The following is a 20,060-nucleotide window of genomic DNA, read 5'->3' as shown; positions in this document are numbered from 1 at the left end:
ATCTTGCACCCTTGCATGACCACTCTCTCATCTTGCACCCTTGCATGACCACTCTCTCATCTTGCACCCTTGCATGACCACTCTCTCATCTTGCACCCTTGCATGACCACTCTCTCATCTTGCACCCTTGCATGACCACTCTCTCATCTTGCACCCTTGCATGACCACACTCTCATCTTGCACCCTTGCATGACCACTCTCTCATCTTGCACCCTTGCATGACCACTCTCTCATCTTGCACCCTTGCATGACCACTCTCTCATCTTGCACCCTTGCATGACCACTCTCTCATCTTGCACCCTTGCATGACCACTCTCTCATCTTGCACCCTTGCATGACCACTCTCTCATCTTGCACCCTTGCATGACCACTCTCTCATCTTGCACCCTTGCATGACCACTCTCTCATCTTGCACCCTTGCATGACCACACTCTCATCTTGCACCCTTGCATGACCACACTCTCATCTTGCACCCTTGCATGACCACACTCTCATCTTGCACCCTTGCATGACCACTCTCTCATCTTGCACCCTTGCATGACCACACTCTCATCTTGCACCCTTGCATGACCACACTCTCATCTTGCACCCTGGCATGACCACTCTCTCATCTTGCACCCTTGCATCACCACTCTCTCATCTTGCACCCTTGCATGACCACACTCTCATCTTGCACCCTTGCATGACCACACTCTCATCTTGCACCCTTGCAACACATTCACTCGTGTTTACTAGCGTTAGCTTTGTTAACTAATCCAGACCTTGTGAATCACGACTCTGGTTGTCTCTGGTTTATAACTTTTTTGATTTTTCAAAATCGCATGATCTTTCTTTCAATTTTTACTGTTCTTTCCAAGTATATGTATTATTCAATTTAAGCTGCTTTTATATGTTAATGTCTCGAAAGTCCAGCTTTTAATCTCAATGGATATATGTCAAATTGCTGCCAAATATCCTCGTGTCTTTGTCCTTTTACACACTTATCCATTCCTCTACCACTCGTGTTTTTCTAAATAAATCGTATATAATGGTATTTCGTTGAAATTGTTGACAGTAAATACTGCGGAAGTGACTTTAGACTCCTGCACACACGCATGGTCCACTAACTGTCTCTCAGCTGTTATTCCAAATATTGAGAGCTGGATTGTGAGGTTATTGTGACCTACAGAACCACCACCACCACCATCATCCCCCATTATCCTGGTCCTTCCTACCTCTCCTCTCCCTTCTGCCCGGCGCTGGTTATCCTGGCCAGCCTGCGGCCCTGCGGCCCGGGCTACTATTATATGCACAACGTTGTTCTTGTTGAAAATTCAGCTACTCGGAACAAAAAGTTCCAAGTAGGACGGGAACTATGGCGAGCCTGCAACAGGAGGCTCTTTGGAGCCATTATCTGTATCAACAGCTGATACTGGAGATCTGAGCATGGATGAGGGTCTTCATGGTGGTTATCAGCCTCTGAGGGCTGACTGTACCAGTTGTGGAGCTGGTGGGTTAGTGTAGACCTATAGGCCTTCTGTATTTTCTTTGGCTGAGAGTTTGGCTGAGCCGTGTTGTCGTTGGGGTTTGGTGAGGTGGCCTCCATGAGGTGGTCTTGTGCCGAGTAGGTGTCGTATTTGTGGTGCAGCGGTGGAACTCCTAAGATTTCCTCGTCTGAGAAGTCCATAAGCTCCGTAGTTGGTGATTTATTCTTTCGTCTCGCAGACTGAGGTAAGCTCATGTGTTATGGATTAGTGATAGAAGCTATTTCAGGAGCGTTGGTGGCGCTGTTAGTATTTGTAGACAGCACGTCTGCTAGCGCGGCCGCTGAGGTGGTGATGGTAGAGGTGTTGGGTGCTGGAGAGGGAAATACCTCTAGCTGTGCCTCCCCGGTCTAAGGTGGTTCTGGAGTCTGTGTTGAGATTGACCTTGTAGTCGTCCTGGTGGTAGTCTCCGGAGTGGTAGTAGAGGCAGCGAGACAGGTGTCCGGGGCCATGATGGGGGCCAGGCCGTTGGCTAGGTACAGCGCGTTGAGTTCCTTGACGAATAGTTGATCGTCTGGTCCAGCAAGCCTCTCCGCTAGTCTAATAAGGCCAGGGATAATGCCTGCACGTGATGCAAGGGACTGTGAGGGTGCTGGCTGGTCCTTAGGTCTGATGATCTGTTGGGAGGAGCCACTGTCTGGTAGGGCTGGTACGGTCGTAGTCTGCTTCTGGCTTAGAAAAGGGAGGCTCGGGAACTGGTCAGGTCCAAGGTCTAAGGTCGCAGCAACTTGCCTCTGGGTGGTCGGTGGCGTGGTGGTGGTCTCTTTATTCTTCTTAAGTTCCTCCTTCCATTTTGTGCAGAGGTGGCGACGTGCTGTTCCCGACAGTTCGCGCATTTTACGGTGGTGGCGGTACAGTCCTTGTAGTTGTGAGCCCCGGAGCATGAGCAGCACTTACACGTTTGTTATGGTCACTTGTTGAGGTGTTCTTCCATCTCTGTGAGGTTCAGTCTCTTGTGTGGCAGCGCCACTACTCAGTTGCGAGGTGTGGTACAACCGCTGTGATAGTGTCAACAAGGGGTTCCCTGAACCTTACTCAGGGGATACAAGGAGCGACTTGGCCCAGCAAGTGACCTTTCCCGGCAGCAAATTACTTGAGTAAGTCCACACTAATGTAATATAAGTTCTTTTTTAAGGTCTTCTGAGTAATTCAAGCCATTGGTTGCTCTGTTCATTTGAGTAATTAGCAGAAATTCAAGTCAGTGTATTTATCTACAGTTTTGATCATATATCAATTAATCTGTATGCTGCATGAAGTCAATTTAGTGGAATAAATCGGAGAGTAATTCCCACAACGGCCTTCACAATTTATATATAGCATTTTGACGTCAAAATCCCCAATGAACAAAATATTATGTATAAGAGTGTATGAGTGTCGGAGGCGACGTGTTCAGAGGCTCGGGGCTAGTAGCACCAAACTTTGCAGAGATGATCTGTGACTACATGGAGTGTGGTGGGCTGACTGGGGTCCATCCCTGTAACTCCCCATCAGTAGGGTGGCTGGGGTCCATCAGTAGGGTGGCTGGGGTCCATCAGTAGGGTGGCTGGGGTCCATCAGTAGGGTGGCTGGGGTCCATCCCTGTAACTCCCCATCAGTAGGGTGGCTGGGGTCCATCAGTAGGGTGGCTGGGGTCCATCAGTGGGGTGGCTGGGGTACATCCCTGTAACTCCCCATCAGTAGGGTGGCTGGGGTCCATCAGTAGGGTGGTTGGGGTCCATCAGTAGGGTGGCTGGGGTCCATCAGTAGGGTGGCTGGGGTCCATCAGTAGGGTGGCTGGGGTCCATCAGTAGGGTGGCTGGGGTCCATCAGTAGGGTGGCTGGGGTCCATCAGTAGGGTGGTTGGGGTCCATCAGTAGGGTGGCTGGGGTCCATCCCTGTAACTCCCCATCAGTAGGGTGGCTGGGGTCCATCAGTAGGGTGGCTGGGGTCCATCAGTAGGGTGGCTGGGGTCCATCAGTAGGGTGGCTGGGGTCCATCAGTAGGGTGGCTGGGGTCCATCAGTAGGGTGGCTGGGGTCCATCAGTAGGGTGGCTGGGGTCCATCAGTAGGGTGGCTGGGGTCCATCCCTGTAACTCCCCATCAGTAGGGTGGTTGGGGTCCACCAGTAGGGTGGTTGGGGTCCACCAGTAGGGTGGTTGGGGTCCACCAGTAGGGTGGCTGGGGGTCCATCAGTAGGGTGGCTGGGGTCCATCCCTGTAACACTCCATCAGTAGGGTGGCTGGGGTCCATCAGTAGGGTGGCTGGGGTCCATCCCTGTAACACTCCATCAGTAGGGTGGCTGGGGTCCATCCCTGTAACACCCCATCAGTAGGGTGGCTGGGGTCCATCCCTGTAACACTCCATCAGTAGGGTGGCTGGGGTCCATCAGTAGGGTGGCTGGGGTCCATCAGTAGGGTGGCTGGGGTCCATCCCTGTAACTCCCCATCAGTAGGGTGGCTGGGGTCCATCCCTGTAACTCCCCATCAGTAGGGTGGTTGGGGTCCACCAGTAGGGTGGCTGGGGTCCACCAGTAGGGTGGCTGGGGTCCATCAGTAGGGTGGTTGGGGTCCATCCCTGTAACACTCCATCAGTAGGGTGGCTGGGGTCCACCAGTAGGGTGGCTGGGGTCCATCCCTGTAACACTCCATCAGTAGGGTGGCTGGGGTCCACCAGTAGGATTTCTGGGGTCCACCAGTAGGGTGGCTGGGGTCCATCAGTAGGGTGGCTGGGGTCCATCCCTGTAACACCCCATCAGTAGGGTGGTTGGGGTCCATCCCTGTAACACCCCATCAGTAGGGTGGCTGGGGTCCATCCCTGTAACACTCCATCAGTAGGGTGGCTGGGGTCCATCCTTGTAACACCCAATCAATAGGGTGGCTGGGGTCCATCAGTAGGGTGGCTGGGGTCCATCCCTGTAACACTCCATCAGTAGGGTGGCTGGGGTCCACCAGTAGGGAGGCTGGGGTCCATCAGTAGGGTGGCTGGGGTCCACCAGTAGGGTGGCTGGGGTCCACCAGTAGGGTGGCTGGGGTCCATCCCTGTAACACTCCATCAGTAGGGTGGCTGGGGTCCATCTCTGTAACACTCCACCAGTAGGGTGGCAGGGGTCCATCCCTGTAACACTCCATCAGTAGGGTGGCTGGGGTCCATCCCTGTAACACCCCATCAATAGGGTGGCTAGGGTCCATCAGTAGGGTGGCTGGGGTCCATCCCTGTAACACTCCATCAGTAGGGTGGCTGGGGTCCATCAGTAGGGTGGCTGGGGTCCACCAGTAGGGTGGCTGGGGTCCACCAGTAGGGTGGCTGGGGTCCATCAGTAGGGTGGTTGGGGTCCATCCCTGTAACACTCCATCAGTAGGGTGGCTGGGGTCCACCAGTAGGGTGGCTGGGGTCCATCCCTGTAACACTCCATCAGTAGGGTGGCTGGGGTCCACCAGTAGGATTTCTGGGGTCCACCAGTAGGGTGGCTGGGGTCCATCAGTAGGGTGGCTGGGGTCCATCCCTGTAACACCCCATCAGTAGGGTGGTTGGGGTCCATCCCTGTAACACCCCATCAGTAGGGTGGCTGGGGTCCATCCCTGTAACACTCCATCAGTAGGGTGGCTGGGGTCCACCAGTAGGGAGGCTGGGGTCCATCAGTAGGGTGGCTGGGGTCCACCAGTAGGGTGGATGGGGTCCATCAGTAGGGTGGCTGGGGTCCACCAGTAGGGTGGCTGGGGTCCATCCCTGTAACACTCCATCAGTAGGGTGGCTGGGGTCCATCTCTGTAACACTCCACCAGTAGGGTGGCAGGGGTCCATCCCTGTAACACTCCATCAGTAGGGTGGCTGGGGTCCATCCCTGTAACACCCCATCAATAGGGTGGCTAGGGTCCATCAGTAGGGTGGCTGGGGTCCATCCCTGTAACACTCCATCAGTAGGGTGGCTGGGGTCCACCAGTAGGGTGGCTGGGGTCCATCAGTAGGGTGGCTGGGGTCCACCAGTAGGGTGGCTGGGGTCCACCAGTAGGGTGGCTGGGGTCCACCAGTAGGGTGGCTGGGGTCCACCAGTAGGGTGGCTGGGGTCCACCAGTAGGGTGGCTGGGGGTCCACCAGTAGGGTGGGTGCGGGTCCACCAGTAGGGTGGATGGGGGTCCACCAGAAGGGTGGCTGGGGGTCCACCAGAAGGGTGGCTGGGGGTCCACCAGAAGGGTGGCTGGGGGTCCACCAGTAGGGTGGCTGGGGGTCCACCAGTAGGGTGGCTGGGGGTCCACCAGTAGGGTGGCTGGGGGTCCACCAGTAGGGTGGCTGTGGGTCCACCAGTAGGGTGGCTGGGGGACCACCAGTAGGGTGGCTGGGGTCCATCCCTGTAACACTCCACCAGTAGGGTGGCTGGGGTCCACCAGTAGGGTGGCTGGGGTCCATCCCTGTAACACTCCATCAGTAGGGTGGCTTGGGGTCCACCAGTAGGGTGGCTGGGGTCCACCAGTAGGGTGCTGGGGGACCACTAGTAGGGTGGCTGGGGGACCACCAGTAGGGTGGCTGGGGGACCACCAGTAGGGTGGCTGGGGGACCACCAGTAGGGTGGCTGGGGGACCACCAGTAGGGTGGCTGGGGGACCACCAGTAGGGTGGCTGGGGGACCACCAGTAGGGTGGCTGGGGGACCACCAGTAGGGTGGCTGGGGGACCACCAGTAGGGTGGCTGGGGGACCACCAGTAGGGTGGCTGGGGGACCACCAGTAGGGTGGCTGGGGGACCACCAGTAGGGTGGCTGGGGGACCACCAGTAGGGTGGCTGGGGGACCACCAGTAGGGTGGCTGGGGGACCACCAGTAGGGTGGCTGGGGGACCACCAGTAGGGTGGCTGGGGGACCACCAGTAGGGTGGCTGGGGGACCACCAGTAGGGTGGCTGGGGTCCATCCCGGTAACACTCCATCAGTAGGGTGGCTGGGGTCCATCAGTAGGGTGGCTGGGGTCCATCAGTAGGGTGGCTGGGGTCCATCAGTAGGGTGGCTGGGGTCCATCCCTGTAACACTCCATCAGTAGGGTGGCTGGGGTCCATCAGTAGGGTGGCTGGGGTCCATCCCTGTAATACTTCATCAGTAGGGTGGCTGGGGTCCATCCCTGTAACACTCCATCAGTAGGGTGGCTGGGGTCCATCAGTAGGGTGGCTGGGGTCCATCCCTGTAACATTCCATCAGTAGGGTGGCTGGGGTCCATCCCTGTAACACTTCATCAGTAGGGTGGCTGGGGTCCATCCCTGTAACAATCCATCAGTAGGGTGGCTGGGGTCAATCAGTAGGGTGGCTGGGGTCCATCCCTGAAACACCCCATCAGTAGGGTGGCTGGGGTCCATCCCTGTAACACTCCATCAGTAGGGTGGCTGGGGTCCATCAGTAGGGTGGCTGGGGTCCACCAGTAGGGTGGCTGGGGTCCACCAGTAGGGTGGCTGGGGTCCATCCCTGTAACACTTCATCAGTAGGGTGGCTGGGGTCCACCAGTAGGGTAGCTGGGGTCCATCAGTAGGGTGGCTAGGGTCCATCCCTGTAAAACTCCATCAGTAGGGTGGCTGGGGTCCACCAGTAGGGAGGCTGGGGTCCATCAGTAGGGTGGCTGGGGTCCACCAGTAGGGTGGATGGGGTCCATCAGTAGGGTGGCTGGGGTCCACCAGTAGGGTGGCTGGGGTCCATCTTTGTAACACTCCACCAGTAGGGTGGCTGGGGTCCACCAGTAGGGTGGCTGGGGTCCACCAGTAGGGTGGCTGGGGTCCACGAGTAGGGTGGCTGGGGTCCACGAGTAGGGTGGCTGGGGGTCCACCAGTAGGGTGGCTGGGGGTCCACCAGTAGGGTGGCTGGGGGTCCACCAGTAGGGTGGCTGGGGGTCCACCAGTAGGGTGGCTGGGGGTCCACCAGTAGGGTGGCTGGGGGTCCACCAGTAGGGTGGCTGGGGGTCCACCAGTAGGGTGGCTGGGGGTCCACCAGTAGGGTGGCTGGGGGTCCACCAGTAGGGTGGCTGGGGGTCCACCAGAAGGGTGGCTGGGGGTCCACCAGAAGGGTGGCTGGGGGTCCACCAGTAGGGTGGCTGGGGGTCCACCAGTAGGGTGGCTGGGGGTCCACCAGTAGGGTGGCTGGGGGTCCACCAGTAGGGTGGCTGGGGGTCCACCAGTAGGGTGGCTGGGGGTCCACCAGTAGGGTGGCTGGGGGTCCACCAGTAGGGTGGCTGGGGGTCCACCAGTAGGGTGGCTGTGGGTCCACCAGTAGGGTGGCTGGGGGACCACCAGTAGGGTGGCTGGGGTCCATCCCTGTAACACTCCACCAGTAGGGTGGCTGGGGTCCATCAGTAGGGTGGCTGAGGTCCATCCCTGTAACACTCCATCAGTAGGGTGGCTGGGGTCCACCAGTAGGGTGGCTGGGGTCCATCCCTGTAACACTCCATCAGTAGGGTGGCTAGGGGTCCACCAGTAGGGTGGCTAGGGGTCCACCAGTAGGGTGGCTGGGGTCCACCAGTAGGGTGCTGGGGGACCACCAGTAGGGTGGCTGGGGGACCACCAGTAGGGTGGCTGGGGGACCACCAGTAGGGTGGCTGGGGGACCACCAGTAGGGTGGCTGGGGGACCACCAGTAGGGTGGCTGGGGGACCACCAGTAGGGTGGCTGGGGGACCACCAGTAGGGTGGCTGGGGGACCACCAGTAGGGTGGCTGGGGGACCACCAGTAGGGTGGCTGGGGGACCACCAGTAGGGTGGCTGGGCGACCACCAGTAGGGTGGCTGGGGGACCACCAGTAGGGTGGCTGGGGGACCACCAGTAGGGTGGCTGGGGGACCACCAGTAGGGTGGCTGGGGTCCATCCCTGTAACACTCCATCAGTAGGGTGGCTGGGGTCCATCAGTAGGGTGGTTGGGGTCCATCAGTAGGGTGGCTGGGGTCCATCAGTAGGGTGGCTGGGGTACATCCCTGTAACACTCCATCAGTAGGGTGGCTGGGGTCCATCAGTAGGGTGGCTGGGGTCCACCAGTAGGGTAGCTGGGGTCCATCAGTAGGGTGGCTGGGGTCCATCCCTGTAACAATCCATCAGTAGGGTGGCTGGGGTCCATCAGTAGGGTGGCTGGGGTCCATCCCTGTAACACCCCATCAGTAGGGTGGCTGGGGTCCATCCCTGTAACACTCCATCAGTAGGGTGGCTGGGGTCCATCAGTAGGGTGGCTGGGGTCCACCAGTAGGGTGGCTGGGGTCCACCAGTAGGGTGGCTGGGGTCCATCCCTGTAACACTTCATCAGTAGGGTGGCTGGGGTCCACCAGTACGGTGGCTGGGGTCCATCAGTAGGGTGGCTGGGGTCCATCCCTGTAACACTCCATCAGTAGGGTGGCTGGGGTCCACCAGTAGGGTGGCTGGGGTCCACCAGTAGGGTGGCTGGGGTCCATCCCTGTAACACTCCATCAGTAGGGTGGCTGGGGTCCATCAGTAGGGTGGCTGGGGTCCATCAGTAGGGTGGCTGGGGTCCATCAGTAGGGTGGCTGGGGTCCATCAGTAGGGTGGCTGGGGTCCATCTCTGTAACACTACATCAGTAGGGTGGCTGGGGTCCATCAGTAGGGTGGCTGGGGTCCATCCCTGTAACACTTCATCAGTAGGGTGGCTGGGGTCCACCAGTAGGGTGGCTGGGGTCCATCCCTGTAACACTCAATCAGTAGGGTGGCTGGGGTCCATCAGAAGGGTGGCTGGGGTCCATCCCTGTAACACTCCATCAGTAGGGTGGCTGGGGTCCACCAGTAGGGTGGCTGGGGTCCATCCCTGTAACACTCCATCAGTAGGGTGGCTGGGGTCCATCGGTAGGGTGGCTGGGGTCCATCAGTAGGGTGGCTGTGGTCCATCCTTGTAACAATCCATCAGTAGGGTGGCTGGGGTCCATCAGTAGGGTGGCTGGGGTCCATCCCTGTAACACTTCATCAGTAGGGTGGCTGGGGTCCACCAGTAGGGTGGCTGGGGTCCACCAGTAGGGTGGCTGGGGTCCACCAGTAGGGTGGCTGGGGTCCATCCCTGTAACACTCCAACAGTAGGGTGGCAGGGGTCCATCCCTGTAACACTCCATCAGTAGGGTGGCTGGGGTCCATCAGTTGGGTGGCTGGGGTCCATCAGTAGGGTGGCTGGGGTCCATCAGTAGGGTGGCTGGGGTCCATCCCTGTAACACTCCATCAGTAGGGTGGCTGGGGCCCATCAGTAGGGTGGCTGGGGTCCATCAGTAGGGTGGCTGGGGTCCATCCCTGTAACACTTCATCAGTAGGGTGGCTGGGGTCCACCAGGAGGGTGGTTGGGGTCCACCAGTAGGGTGGCTGGGGTCCACCAGTAGGGTGGCTGGGGTCCATCCCTGTAACACCCCATCAGTAGCGTGGTTGGGGTCCATCCCTGTAACACTCCACCAGTAGGGTGGCTGGGGTCCACCAGAAGGATTTCTGGGGTCCACCAGTAGGGTGGCTGGGGTCCATCCCTGTAACACCCCATCAGTAGCGTGGTTGGGGTCCATCCCTGTAACACTCCATCAGTAGGGTGGCTGGGGTCCATCCCTGTAACACTCCACCAGTAGGGTGGCTGGGGTCCATCCCTGTAACACCCCATCAATAGGGTGGCTGGGGTCCATCAGTAGAGTGGCTGGGGTCCACCAGTAGGGTGGCTGGGGTCCACCAGTAGGGTGGCTGGGGTCCACCAGTAGGGTGGCTGGGGTCCACCAGTAGGGTGGCTGGGGTCCACCAGTAGGGTGGCTGGGGGACCACCAGTAGGGTGGCTGGGGGACCACCAGTAGGGTGGCTGGAGGACCACCAGTAGGGTGGCTGGGGGACCACCAGTAGGGTGGCTGGGGGACAACCAGTAGGGTGGCTGGGGGACAACCAGTAGGGTGCCTGGGGGACAACCAGTAGGGTGCCTGGGGGACCACCAGTAGGGTGGCTGGGGGTCCACCAGTAGGGTGGCTGGGGGTCCACCAGTAGGGTGGCTGGGGGTCCACCAGTAGGGTGGCTGGGGGTCCACAAGTAGGGTGGCTGGGGGTCCACCAGTAGGGTGGCTGGGGGTCCACCAGTAGGGTGGCTGGGGGTCCACCAGTAGGGTGGCTGGGGGTCCACCAGTAGGGTGGCTGGGGGTCCGCCAGTAGGGTGGCTGGGGGTCCACCAGTAGGGTGGCTGGGGGTCCACCAATAGGGTGGCTGGGGGTCCACCAGTAGGGTGGCGGGGGGGTCCACCAGTAGGGTGGCGGGGGGGTCCACCAGTAGGGTGGCTGGGGTCCATCCCTGTAACACCCCATCAGTAGGGTGGTTGGGGTCCATCCCTGTAACACCCCATCAGTAGGGTGGCTGGGGTCCATCCCTGTAACACCCCATCAGTAGGGTGGCTGGGGTCCACCAGTAGGGTGGCTGGGGTCCATCCCTGTAACACCCCATCAGTAGGGTGGCTAGGGTCCACCAGTAGGGTGGCTGGGGTACATCCCAGTAACACTCCATCAGAAGGGTGGCTGGGGTCCATCCCTGTAACACTCCATCAGTAGGGTGGCTGGGGTCCATCCCTGTAACACTCCATCAGTAGGGTGGCTGGGGTCCATCGGTAGGGTGGCTGAGGTCCATCAGTAGGGTGGCTGGGGTCCATCCCTGTAACACTCCATCAGTAGGGTGGCTGGGGTCCATCAGTAGGGTGGCTGGGGTCCATCAGTAGGGTGGCTGGGGTCCATCCCTGTAACACTTCATCAGTAGGGTGGCTGGGGTCCACCAGTAGGGTGGCTGGGGTCCACCAGTAGGGTGGCTGGGGTCCACCAGTAGGGTGGCTGGGGTCCTTCCCTGTAACACTCCACCAGTAGGGTGGCAGGGGTCCATCCCTGTAACACTCCATCAGTAGGGTGGCTGGGGTCCATCAGTTAGGTGGCTGGGGTCCATCAGTAGGGTGGCTGGGGTCCATCAGTACGGTGGCTGGGGACCATCCCTGTAACACTTCATCAGTAGGGTGGCTGGGGTCCACCAGTAGGGTGGCTGGGGTCCACCAGTAGGGTGGCTGGGGTCCACCAGTAGGGTGGCTGGGGTCCACCAGTAGGGTGGCTGGGGTCCACCAGTAGGGTGGCTGGGGTCCACCAGTAGGGTGGCTGGGGTCCATCCCTGTAACACTCCATCAGTAGGGTGGCTGGGGTCCATCAGTAGGGTGGCTGGGGTCCATCCCCTTTAACACTCCATCAGTAGGGTGGCTGGGGTCCATCAGTAGGGTGGCTGGGGTCCATCCCTGTAACACTTCATCAGTAGGGTGGCTGGGGTCCACCAGTAGGGTGGCTGGGGTCCACCAGTAGGGTGGCGGGGGTCCATCCCTGTAACACCCCATCAGTAGGGTGGTTCGGGTCCATCCCTGTAACACCCCATCAGTAGGGTGGCTGGGGTCCATCCCTGTAACACTCCATCAGTAGGGTGGCTGGGGTCCATCAGTAGGGTGGCTGGGGTCCACCAGTAGGGTGGCTGGGGTCCACCAGTAGGGTGGCTGGGGTCCACCAGTAGGGTGGCTGGGGTCCATCCCTGTAACACTTCATCAGTAGGGTGGCTGGGGTCCACCAGTACGGTGGCTGGGGTCCATCAGTAGGGTGGCTGGGGTCCATCCCTGTAACACTCCATCAGTAGGGTGGCTGGGGTCCACCAGTAGGGTGGCTGAGGTCCACCAGTAGGGTGGCTGGGGTCCATCCCTGTAACACTCCATCAGTAGGGTGGCTGGGGTCCATCAGTAGGGTGGCTGGGGTCCATCAGTAGGGTGGCTGGGGTCCATCAGTAGGGTGGCTGGGGTCCATCTCTGTAACACTACATCAGTAGGGTGGCTGGGGTCCATCAGTAGGGTGGCTGGGGTCCATCCCTGTAACACTTCATCAGTAGGGTGGCTGGGGTCCACCAGTAGGGTGGCTGGGGTCCATCCCTGTAACACTCAATCAGTAGGGTGGCTGGGGTCCATCAGTAGGGTGGCTGGGGTCCATCCCTGTAACACTCCATCAGTAGGGTGGCTGGGGTCCACCAGTAGGGTGGCTGGGGTCCATCCCTGTAACACTCCATCAGTAGGGTGGCTGGGGTCCATCGGTAGGGTGGCTGGGGTCCACCAGTAGGGTGGCTGGGGTCCACCAGTAGGGTGGCTGGGGTCCACCAGTAGGGTGGCTGGGGTCCATCCCTGTAACACTCCAACAGTAGGGTGGCAGGGGTCCATCCCTGTAACACTCCATCAGTAGGGTGGCTGGGGTCCATCAGTTGGGTGGCTGGGGTCCATCAGTAGGGTGGCTGGGGTCCATCAGTAGGGTGGCTGGGGTCCATCCCTGTAACACTCCATCAGTAGGGTGGCTGGGGTCCATCAGTAGGGTGGCTGGGGTCCATCCCTGTAACACTTCATCAGTAGGGTGGCTGGGGTCCACCAGGAGGGTGGTTGGGGTCCACCAGTAGGGTGGCTGGGGTCCACCAGTAGGGTGGCTGGGGTCCATCCCTGTAACACCCCATCAGTAGCGTGGTTGGGGTCCATCCCTGTAACACTCCATCAGTAGGGTGGCTGGGGTCCATCCCTGTAACACTCCACCAGTAGGGTGGCTGGGGTCCTCCAGTAGGATTTCTGGGGTCCACCAGTAGGGTGGCTGGGGTCCATCCCTGTAACACCCCATCAGTAGCGTGGTTGGGGTCCATCCCTGTAACACTCCATCAGTAGGGTGGCTGGGGTCCATCCCTGTAACACTCCACCAGTAGGGTGGCTGGGGTCCATCCCTGTAACACCCCATCAATAGGGTGGCTGGGGTCCATCAGTAGGGTGGCTGGGGTCCACCAGTAGGGAGGCTTGGGTCCATCAGTAGGGTGGCTGGGGTCCACCAGTAGGGTGGCTGGGGTCCATCAGTAGGGTGGCTGGGGTCCACCAGTAGGGTGGCTGGGCTCCATCCCTGTAACACTCCATCAGTAGGGTGGCTGGGGTCCATCCCTGTAACACTCCATCAGTAGGGTGGCTGGGGTCCACCAGTAGGGTGGCTGGGGTCCACCAGTAGGGTGGCTGGGGTCCATCAGTAGGGTGGCTGGGGTCCACCAGTAGGGTGGCTGGGGTCCACCAGTAGGGTGGCTGGGGGACCACCAGTAGGGTGGCTGGAGGACCACCAGTAGGGTGGCTGGGGGACCACCAGTAGGGTGGCTGGGGGACAACCAGTAGGGTGCCTGGGGGACAACCAGTAGGGTGCCTGGGGGACAACCAGTAGGGTGCCTGGGGGACCACCCGTAGGGTGGCTGGGGGTCCACCAGTAGGGTGGCTGGGGGTCCACCAGTAGGGTGGCTGGGGGTCCACCAGTAGGGTGGCTGGGGGTCCACAAGTAGGGTGGCTGGGGGTCCACCAGTAGGGTGGCTGGGGGTCCACCAGTAGGGTGGCTGGGGGTCCACCAGTAGGGTGGCTGGGGGTCCACCAGTAGGGTGGCTGGGGGTCCGCCAGTAGGGTGGCTGGGGGTCCACCAGTAGGGTGGCTGGGGGTCCACCAGTAGGGTGGCTGGGGGTCCACCAGTAGGGTGGCGGGGGGTCCACCAGTAGGGTGGCGGGGGGGTCCACCAGTAGGGTGGCTGGGGTCCATCCCTGTAACACCCCATCAGTAGGGTGGCTGGGGTCCATCCCTGTAACACCCCACCAGTAGGGTGGCTGGGGTCCACCAGTAGGGTGGCTGGGGTCCATCCCTGTAACACCCCATCAGTAGGGTGGCTGGGGTCCACCAGTAGGGTGGCTGGGGTACATCCCTGTAACACTCCATCAGAAGGGTGGCTGGGGTCCATCAGTAGGGTGGCTGGGGTCCATCCCTGTAACACTCCATCAGTAGGGTGGCTGGGGTCCATCCCTGTAACACTCCATCAGTAGGGTGGATGGGGTCCATCGGTAGGGTGGCTGGGGTCCATCAGTAGGGTGGCTGGGGTCCATCCCTGTAACACTCCATCAGTAGGGTGGCTGGGGTCCATCAGTAGGGTGGCTGGGGTCCATCAGTAGGGTGGCTGGGGTCCATCCCTGTAACACTTCATCAGTAGGGTGGCTGGGGTCCACCAGTAGGGTGGCTGGGGTCCACCAGTAGGGTGGCTGGGGTCCACCAGTAGGGTGGCTGGGGTCCTTCCCTGTAACACTCCACCAGTAGGGTGGCAGGGGTCCATCCCTGTAACACTCCACAAGTAGGGTGGCTGGGGTCCATCAGTTGGGTGGCTGGGGTCCATCAGTAGGGTGGCTGGGGTCCATCAGTAGGGTGGCTGGGGTCCATCCCTGTAACACTTCATCAGTAGGGTGGCTGGGGTCCACCAGTAGGGTGGCTGGGGTCCACCAGTAGGGTGGCTGGGGTCCACCAGTAGGGTGGCTGGGGTCCACCAGTAGGGTGGCTGGGGTCCACCAGTAGGGTGGCTGGGGTCCACCAGTAGGGTGGCTGGGGTCCACCAGTAGGGTGGCTGGGGTCCACCAGTAGGGTGGCTGGGGTCCATCCCTGTAACACTCCATCAGTAGGGTGGCTGGGGTCCATCAGTAGGGTGGCTGGGGTCCATCCCCTTTAACACTCCATCAGTAGGGTGGCTGGGGTCCATCAGTAGGGTGGCTGGGGTCCATCCCTGTAAAACTTCATCAGTAGGGTGGCTGGGGTCCACCAGTAGGGTGGCTGGGGTCCACCAGTAGGGTGGCGGGGGTCCATCCCTGTAACACCCCATCAGTAGGGTGGTTCGGGTCCATCCCTGTAACACTCCATCAGTAGGGTGGCTGGGGTCCACCAGTAGGGTGGCTGGGGTCCATCCCTGTAACACCCCATCAGTAGCGTGGTTGGGGTCCATCCCTGTAACACTCCATCAGTAGGGTGGCTGGGGTCCACCAGTAGGGTGGCTGGGGTCCATCCCTGTAACACTCCACCAGTAGGGTGGCTGGGGTCCATCCCTGTAACACCCAATCAATAGGGTGGCTGGGGTCCATCAGTAGGGTGGCTGGGGTCCATCCCTGTAACACTCCACCAGTAGGGTGGCTGGGGTCCATCCCTGTAACACCCAATCAATAGGGTGGCTGGGGTCCATCAGTAGGGTGGCTGGGGTCCATCCCTGTAACACTCCATCAGTAGGGTGGCTGGGGTCCACCAGTAGGGTGGCTGGCGGTCCACCAGTAGGGTGGCTGGGGTCCACCAGTAGGGTGGCTGGGGTCCATCCCTGTAACACCCCATCAGTAGGGTGGCTGGGTTCCATCCCTGTAACACCCCACCAGTAGGGTGGCTGGGGTCCACCAGTAGGGTGGCTGGGGTCCACCAGTAGGGTGGCTGGGGTCCACCAGTAGGGTGGCTGGGGTCCACCAGTAGGGTGGCTGGGGTCCACCAGTAGGGTGGCTGGGGGTCCACCAGTAGGGTGGCTGGGGGACCACCAGTAGGGTGGCTAGGGGACCACCAGTAGGGTGGCTGGGGGACCACCAGTAGGGTGGCTGGGGGACCACCAGTAGGGTGGCTGGGGGACCACCAGTAGGGTGGCTGGGGAACCACCAGTAGGGTGGCTGGGGAACCACCAGTAGGGTGGCTGGGGAACCACCAGTAGGGTGGCTGGGGAACCACCAGTAGGGTGGCTGGGGAACCACCAGTAGGGTGGCTGGGGGACCACCAGTAGGGTGGCTGGGGGTCCACCAGTAGGGTGGCTGGGGGACCACCAGTAGGGTGGCTGGGGGACCACCAGTAGGGTGGCTGGGGGTCCACCAGTAGGGTGGCTGGGGGTCCACCAGTAGGGTGGCTGGGGGTCCACCAGTAGGGTGGCTGGGGGACCACCAGTAGGGTGGCTGGGGGACCACCAGTAGGGTGGCTGGGGGACCACCAGTAGGGTGGCTGGGGGACCACCAGTAGGGTGGCTGGGGGACCACCAGTAGGGTGGCTGGGGGACCACCAGTAGGGTGGCTGGGGGACCACCAGTAGGGTGGCTGGGGGACCACCAGTAGGGTGGCTGGGGGACCACCAGTAGGGTGGCTGGGGGACCACCAGTAGGGTGGCTGGGGGACCACCAGTAGGGTGGCTGGGGGACCACCAGTAGGGTGGCTGGGGGACCACCAGTAGGGTGGCTGGGGGACCACCAGTAGGGTGGCTGGGGGACCACCAGTAGGGTGGCTGGGGGACCACCAGTAGGGTGGCTGGGGGACCACCAGTAGGGTGGCTGGGGTCCATCCCTGTAACACTCCATCAGAAGGGTGGCTGGGGGTCCATCAGTAGGGTGGCTGGCGTCCATCCCTGTAACACTCCATCAGTAGGGTGGCTGGGGTCCATCCCTATAACACTCCACCAGTAGGGTGGCTGGGGTCCATAAGTAGGGTGGCTGGGGTCCATCCCTGTAACACTCCACCAGTAGGGTGGCTGGGGTCCACCAGTAGGGTGGCTGGGGGACCACCAGTAGGGTGGCTGGGGTCCACCAGTAGGGTAGCTGGGGGACCACCAGTAGGGTGGCTGGGGGACCACCAGTAGGGTGGCTGGGTTTCCACCAGTAGGGTGGCTGGGGGACCACCAGTAGGGTGGCTGGGGGACCACCAGTAGGGTGGCTGGGGGACCACCAGTAGGGTGGCTGGGGAACCACCAGTAGGGTGGCTGGGGGACAACCAGTAGGGTGGCTGGGGGACAACCAGTAGGGTGGCTGGGGGTCCACCAGTAGGGTGGCTGGGGGTCCACCAGTAGGGTGGCTGGGGGTCCACCAGTAGGGTGGCTGGGGGACCACCAGTAGGGTGGCTGGGGGTCCACCAGTAGGGTGGCTGGGGGTCCACCAGTAGGGTGGCTGGGGGACCACCAGTAGGGTGGCTGGGGTCCACCAGTAGGGTGGCTGGGGGACCACCAGTAGGGTGGCTGGGGGACCACCAGTAGGGTGGCTGGGGGACCACCAGTAGGGTGGCTGGGGGTCCACCAGTAGGGTGGCAGGGGGACCACCAGTAGGGTGGCTGGGGGACCACCAGTAGGGTGGCTGGGGGTCCACCAGTAGGGTGGCAGGGGGACCACCAGTAGGGTGGCTGGGGGACCACCAGTAGGGTGGCTGGGGGACCACCAGTAGGGTGGCTGGGGGACCACCAGTAGGGTGGCTGGGGGACCACCAGTAGGGTGGCTGGGGGACCACCAGTAGGGTGGCTGGGGGACCACCAGTAGGGTGGCTGGGGGACCACCAGTAGGGTGGCTGGGGGACCACCAGTAGGGTGGCTGGGGGACCACCAGTAGGGTGGCTGGGGGACCACCAGTAGGGTGGCTGGGGGACCACCAGTAGGGTGGCTGGGGGACCACCAGTAGGGTGGCTGGGGGACCACCAGTAGGGTGGCTGGGGGACCACCAGTAGGGTGGCTGGGGGACCACCAGTAGGGTGGCTGGGGTCCACCAGTAGGGTGGCTGGGGTCCACCAGTAGGGTGGCTGGGGTCCATCAGTAGGGTGGCTGGGGTCCATCAGTAGGGTGGCTGGGGTCCACCAGTAGGGTGGCTGGGGTCCATCCCTGTAACACTCCACCAGTAGGGTGGCTGGGGTCCATCAGTAGGGAGGCTGGCGTCCATCCCTGTAACACTCCATCAGTAGGGTGGCTGGGGTCCATCCCTGTAACACTCCACCAGTAGGGTGGCTGGGGTCCATAAGTAGGGTGGCTGGGGTCCATCCCTGTAACACTCCACCAGTAGGGTGGCTGGGGTCCACAAGTAGGGTGGCTGGGGTCCACCAGTAGGGTGGATGGGGTCCACCAGTAGGGTGGCTGGGGTCCACCAATAGGGTGGCTGGGGTCCATCCCTGTAACATTCCATCAGTCGGGTGGCTGGGGGTCCACCAGTAGGGTGGCTGGGGTCCATCCCTTTAACACTCCATCAGTAGGGTGGCTAGGGGTCCATCAGTAGGGTGGCTGGGGTCCATCCCTGTAACACTCCATCAGTAGGGTGGCTGGGGGTCCACCAGTAGGGTGGCTGGGGGTCCACCAGTAGGGTGGCTGGGGGTCCACCAGTAGGGTGGCTGGGGGTCCACCAGTAGGGTGGCTGGGGGTCCACCAGTAGGGTGGCTGGGGGTCCACCAGTAGGGTGGCTGGGGGTCCACCAGTAGGGTGGCTGGGGGTCCACTAGTAGGGTGGCTGGGGGTCCACCAGTAGGGTGGCTGGGGTCCATCCCTATAACACCCCATCAGTAGGGTGGCTGGGATCCACCAGTAGGGTGACAGGGGTCCATCCCTGTAACACCCCATCAGTAGGGTAGCTGGGGTCCATCAGTAAGGTGGCTGGGGTCCACCAGTAGGGTGGCTGGGGTCTACCAGTAGGGTGACTGGGGTCCATCCCTGTAACACCCCATCAGTAGGGTGGCTGGGGTCCACCAGTAAGGTGGCTGGGGTCCATCCCTGTAACACTCCATCAGTAGGGTGGCTAGGGTCCATCAGTAGGGTGGCTGGGGTCCATCCCTGTAACACTCCATCAGTAGGGTGGCTGGGGTCCATCAGTAGGGTGCTGGGGTCCATCAGTAGGGTGGCTGGGGTCCATCCCTGTAACACCCCATCAGTAGCGTGGTTGGGGTCCATCCCTGTAACACTCCATCAGTAGGGTGGCTGGGGTCCACCAGTAGGGTGGCTGGGGTCCATCCCTGTAACACTCCACCAGTAGGGTGGCTGGGGTCCATCCCTGTAACACCCAATCAATAGGGTGGCTGGGGTCCATCAGTAGGGTGGCTGGGGTCCATCAGTAGGGTGGCTGGGGTCCATCCCTGTAACACTCCACCAGTAGGGTGGCTGGGGTCCATCCCTGTAACACCCAATCAATAGGGTGGCTGGGGTCCATCAGTAGGGTGGCTGGGGTCCATCCCTGTAACACTCCATCAGTAGGGTGGCTGGGGTCCATCCCTGTAACACTCCATCAGTAGGGTGGCTGGGGTCCACCAGTAGGGTGGCTGGGGGTCCACCAGTAGGGTGGCTGGGGTCCACCAGTAGGGTGGCTGGGGTCCATCCCTGTAACACCCCATCAGTAGGGTGGCTGGGTTCCATCCCTGTAACACCCCACCAGTAGGGTGGCTGGGGTCCACCAGTAGGGTGGCTGGGGTCCACCAGTAGGGTGGCTGGGGTCCACCAGTAGGGTGGCTGGGGTCCACCAGTAGGGTGGCTGGGGTCCACCAGTAGGGTGGCTGGGGTCCACCAGTAGGGTGGCTGGGGTCCACCAGTAGGGTGGCTGGGGGACCACCAGTAGGGTGGCTGGGGGACCACCAGTAGGGTGGCTGGGGGACCACCAGTAGGGTGGCTGGGGTCCACCAGTAGGGTGGCTGGGGTCCACCAGTAGGGTGGCTGGGGTCCACCAGTAGGGTGGCTGGGGTCCACCAGTAGGGTGGCTGGGGTCCACCAGTAGGGTGGCTGGGGGTCCACCAGTAGGGTGGCTGGGGGACCACCAGTAGGGTGGCTGGGGGACCACCAGTAGGGTGGCTGGGGGACCACCAGTAGGGTGGCTGGGGGACCACCAGTAGGGTGGCTGGGGAACCACCAGTAGGGTGGCTGGGGAACCACCAGTAGGGTGGCTGGGGAACCACCAGTAGGGTGGCTGGGGGACCACCAGTAGGGTGGCTGGGGGACCACCAGTAGGGTGGCTGGGGGTCCACCAGTAGGGTGGCTGGGGGA

General features: G+C 61.4%; 1 protein-coding gene across 1 annotated transcript in view; it reads right to left on the bottom strand.

The window, feature by feature from the left end:
* The window catches only part of LOC138357836 (uncharacterized), a 36,378-nt gene extending 34,658 nt beyond the window's left edge, over positions 1–1,720 (bottom strand). Inside the window, exon 1 of the mRNA XM_069315014.1 lies at positions 1,364–1,720. Coding sequence (XP_069171115.1) covers positions 1,364–1,720 — 357 coding nt within the window. The remainder of the gene's footprint in view (positions 1–1,363) is intronic.
* Positions 1,721–20,060: the final 18,340 nt, after the last annotated feature.

This window comes from Procambarus clarkii, chromosome 7 (genome assembly GCF_040958095.1).
Source record: "Procambarus clarkii isolate CNS0578487 chromosome 7, FALCON_Pclarkii_2.0, whole genome shotgun sequence".
NCBI lineage: Eukaryota > Metazoa > Arthropoda > Malacostraca > Decapoda > Cambaridae > Procambarus > Procambarus clarkii.
The sequence above is the reverse complement of the archived record's forward strand: the minus strand, read 5'-3'. Positions and strand labels throughout refer to the sequence as shown.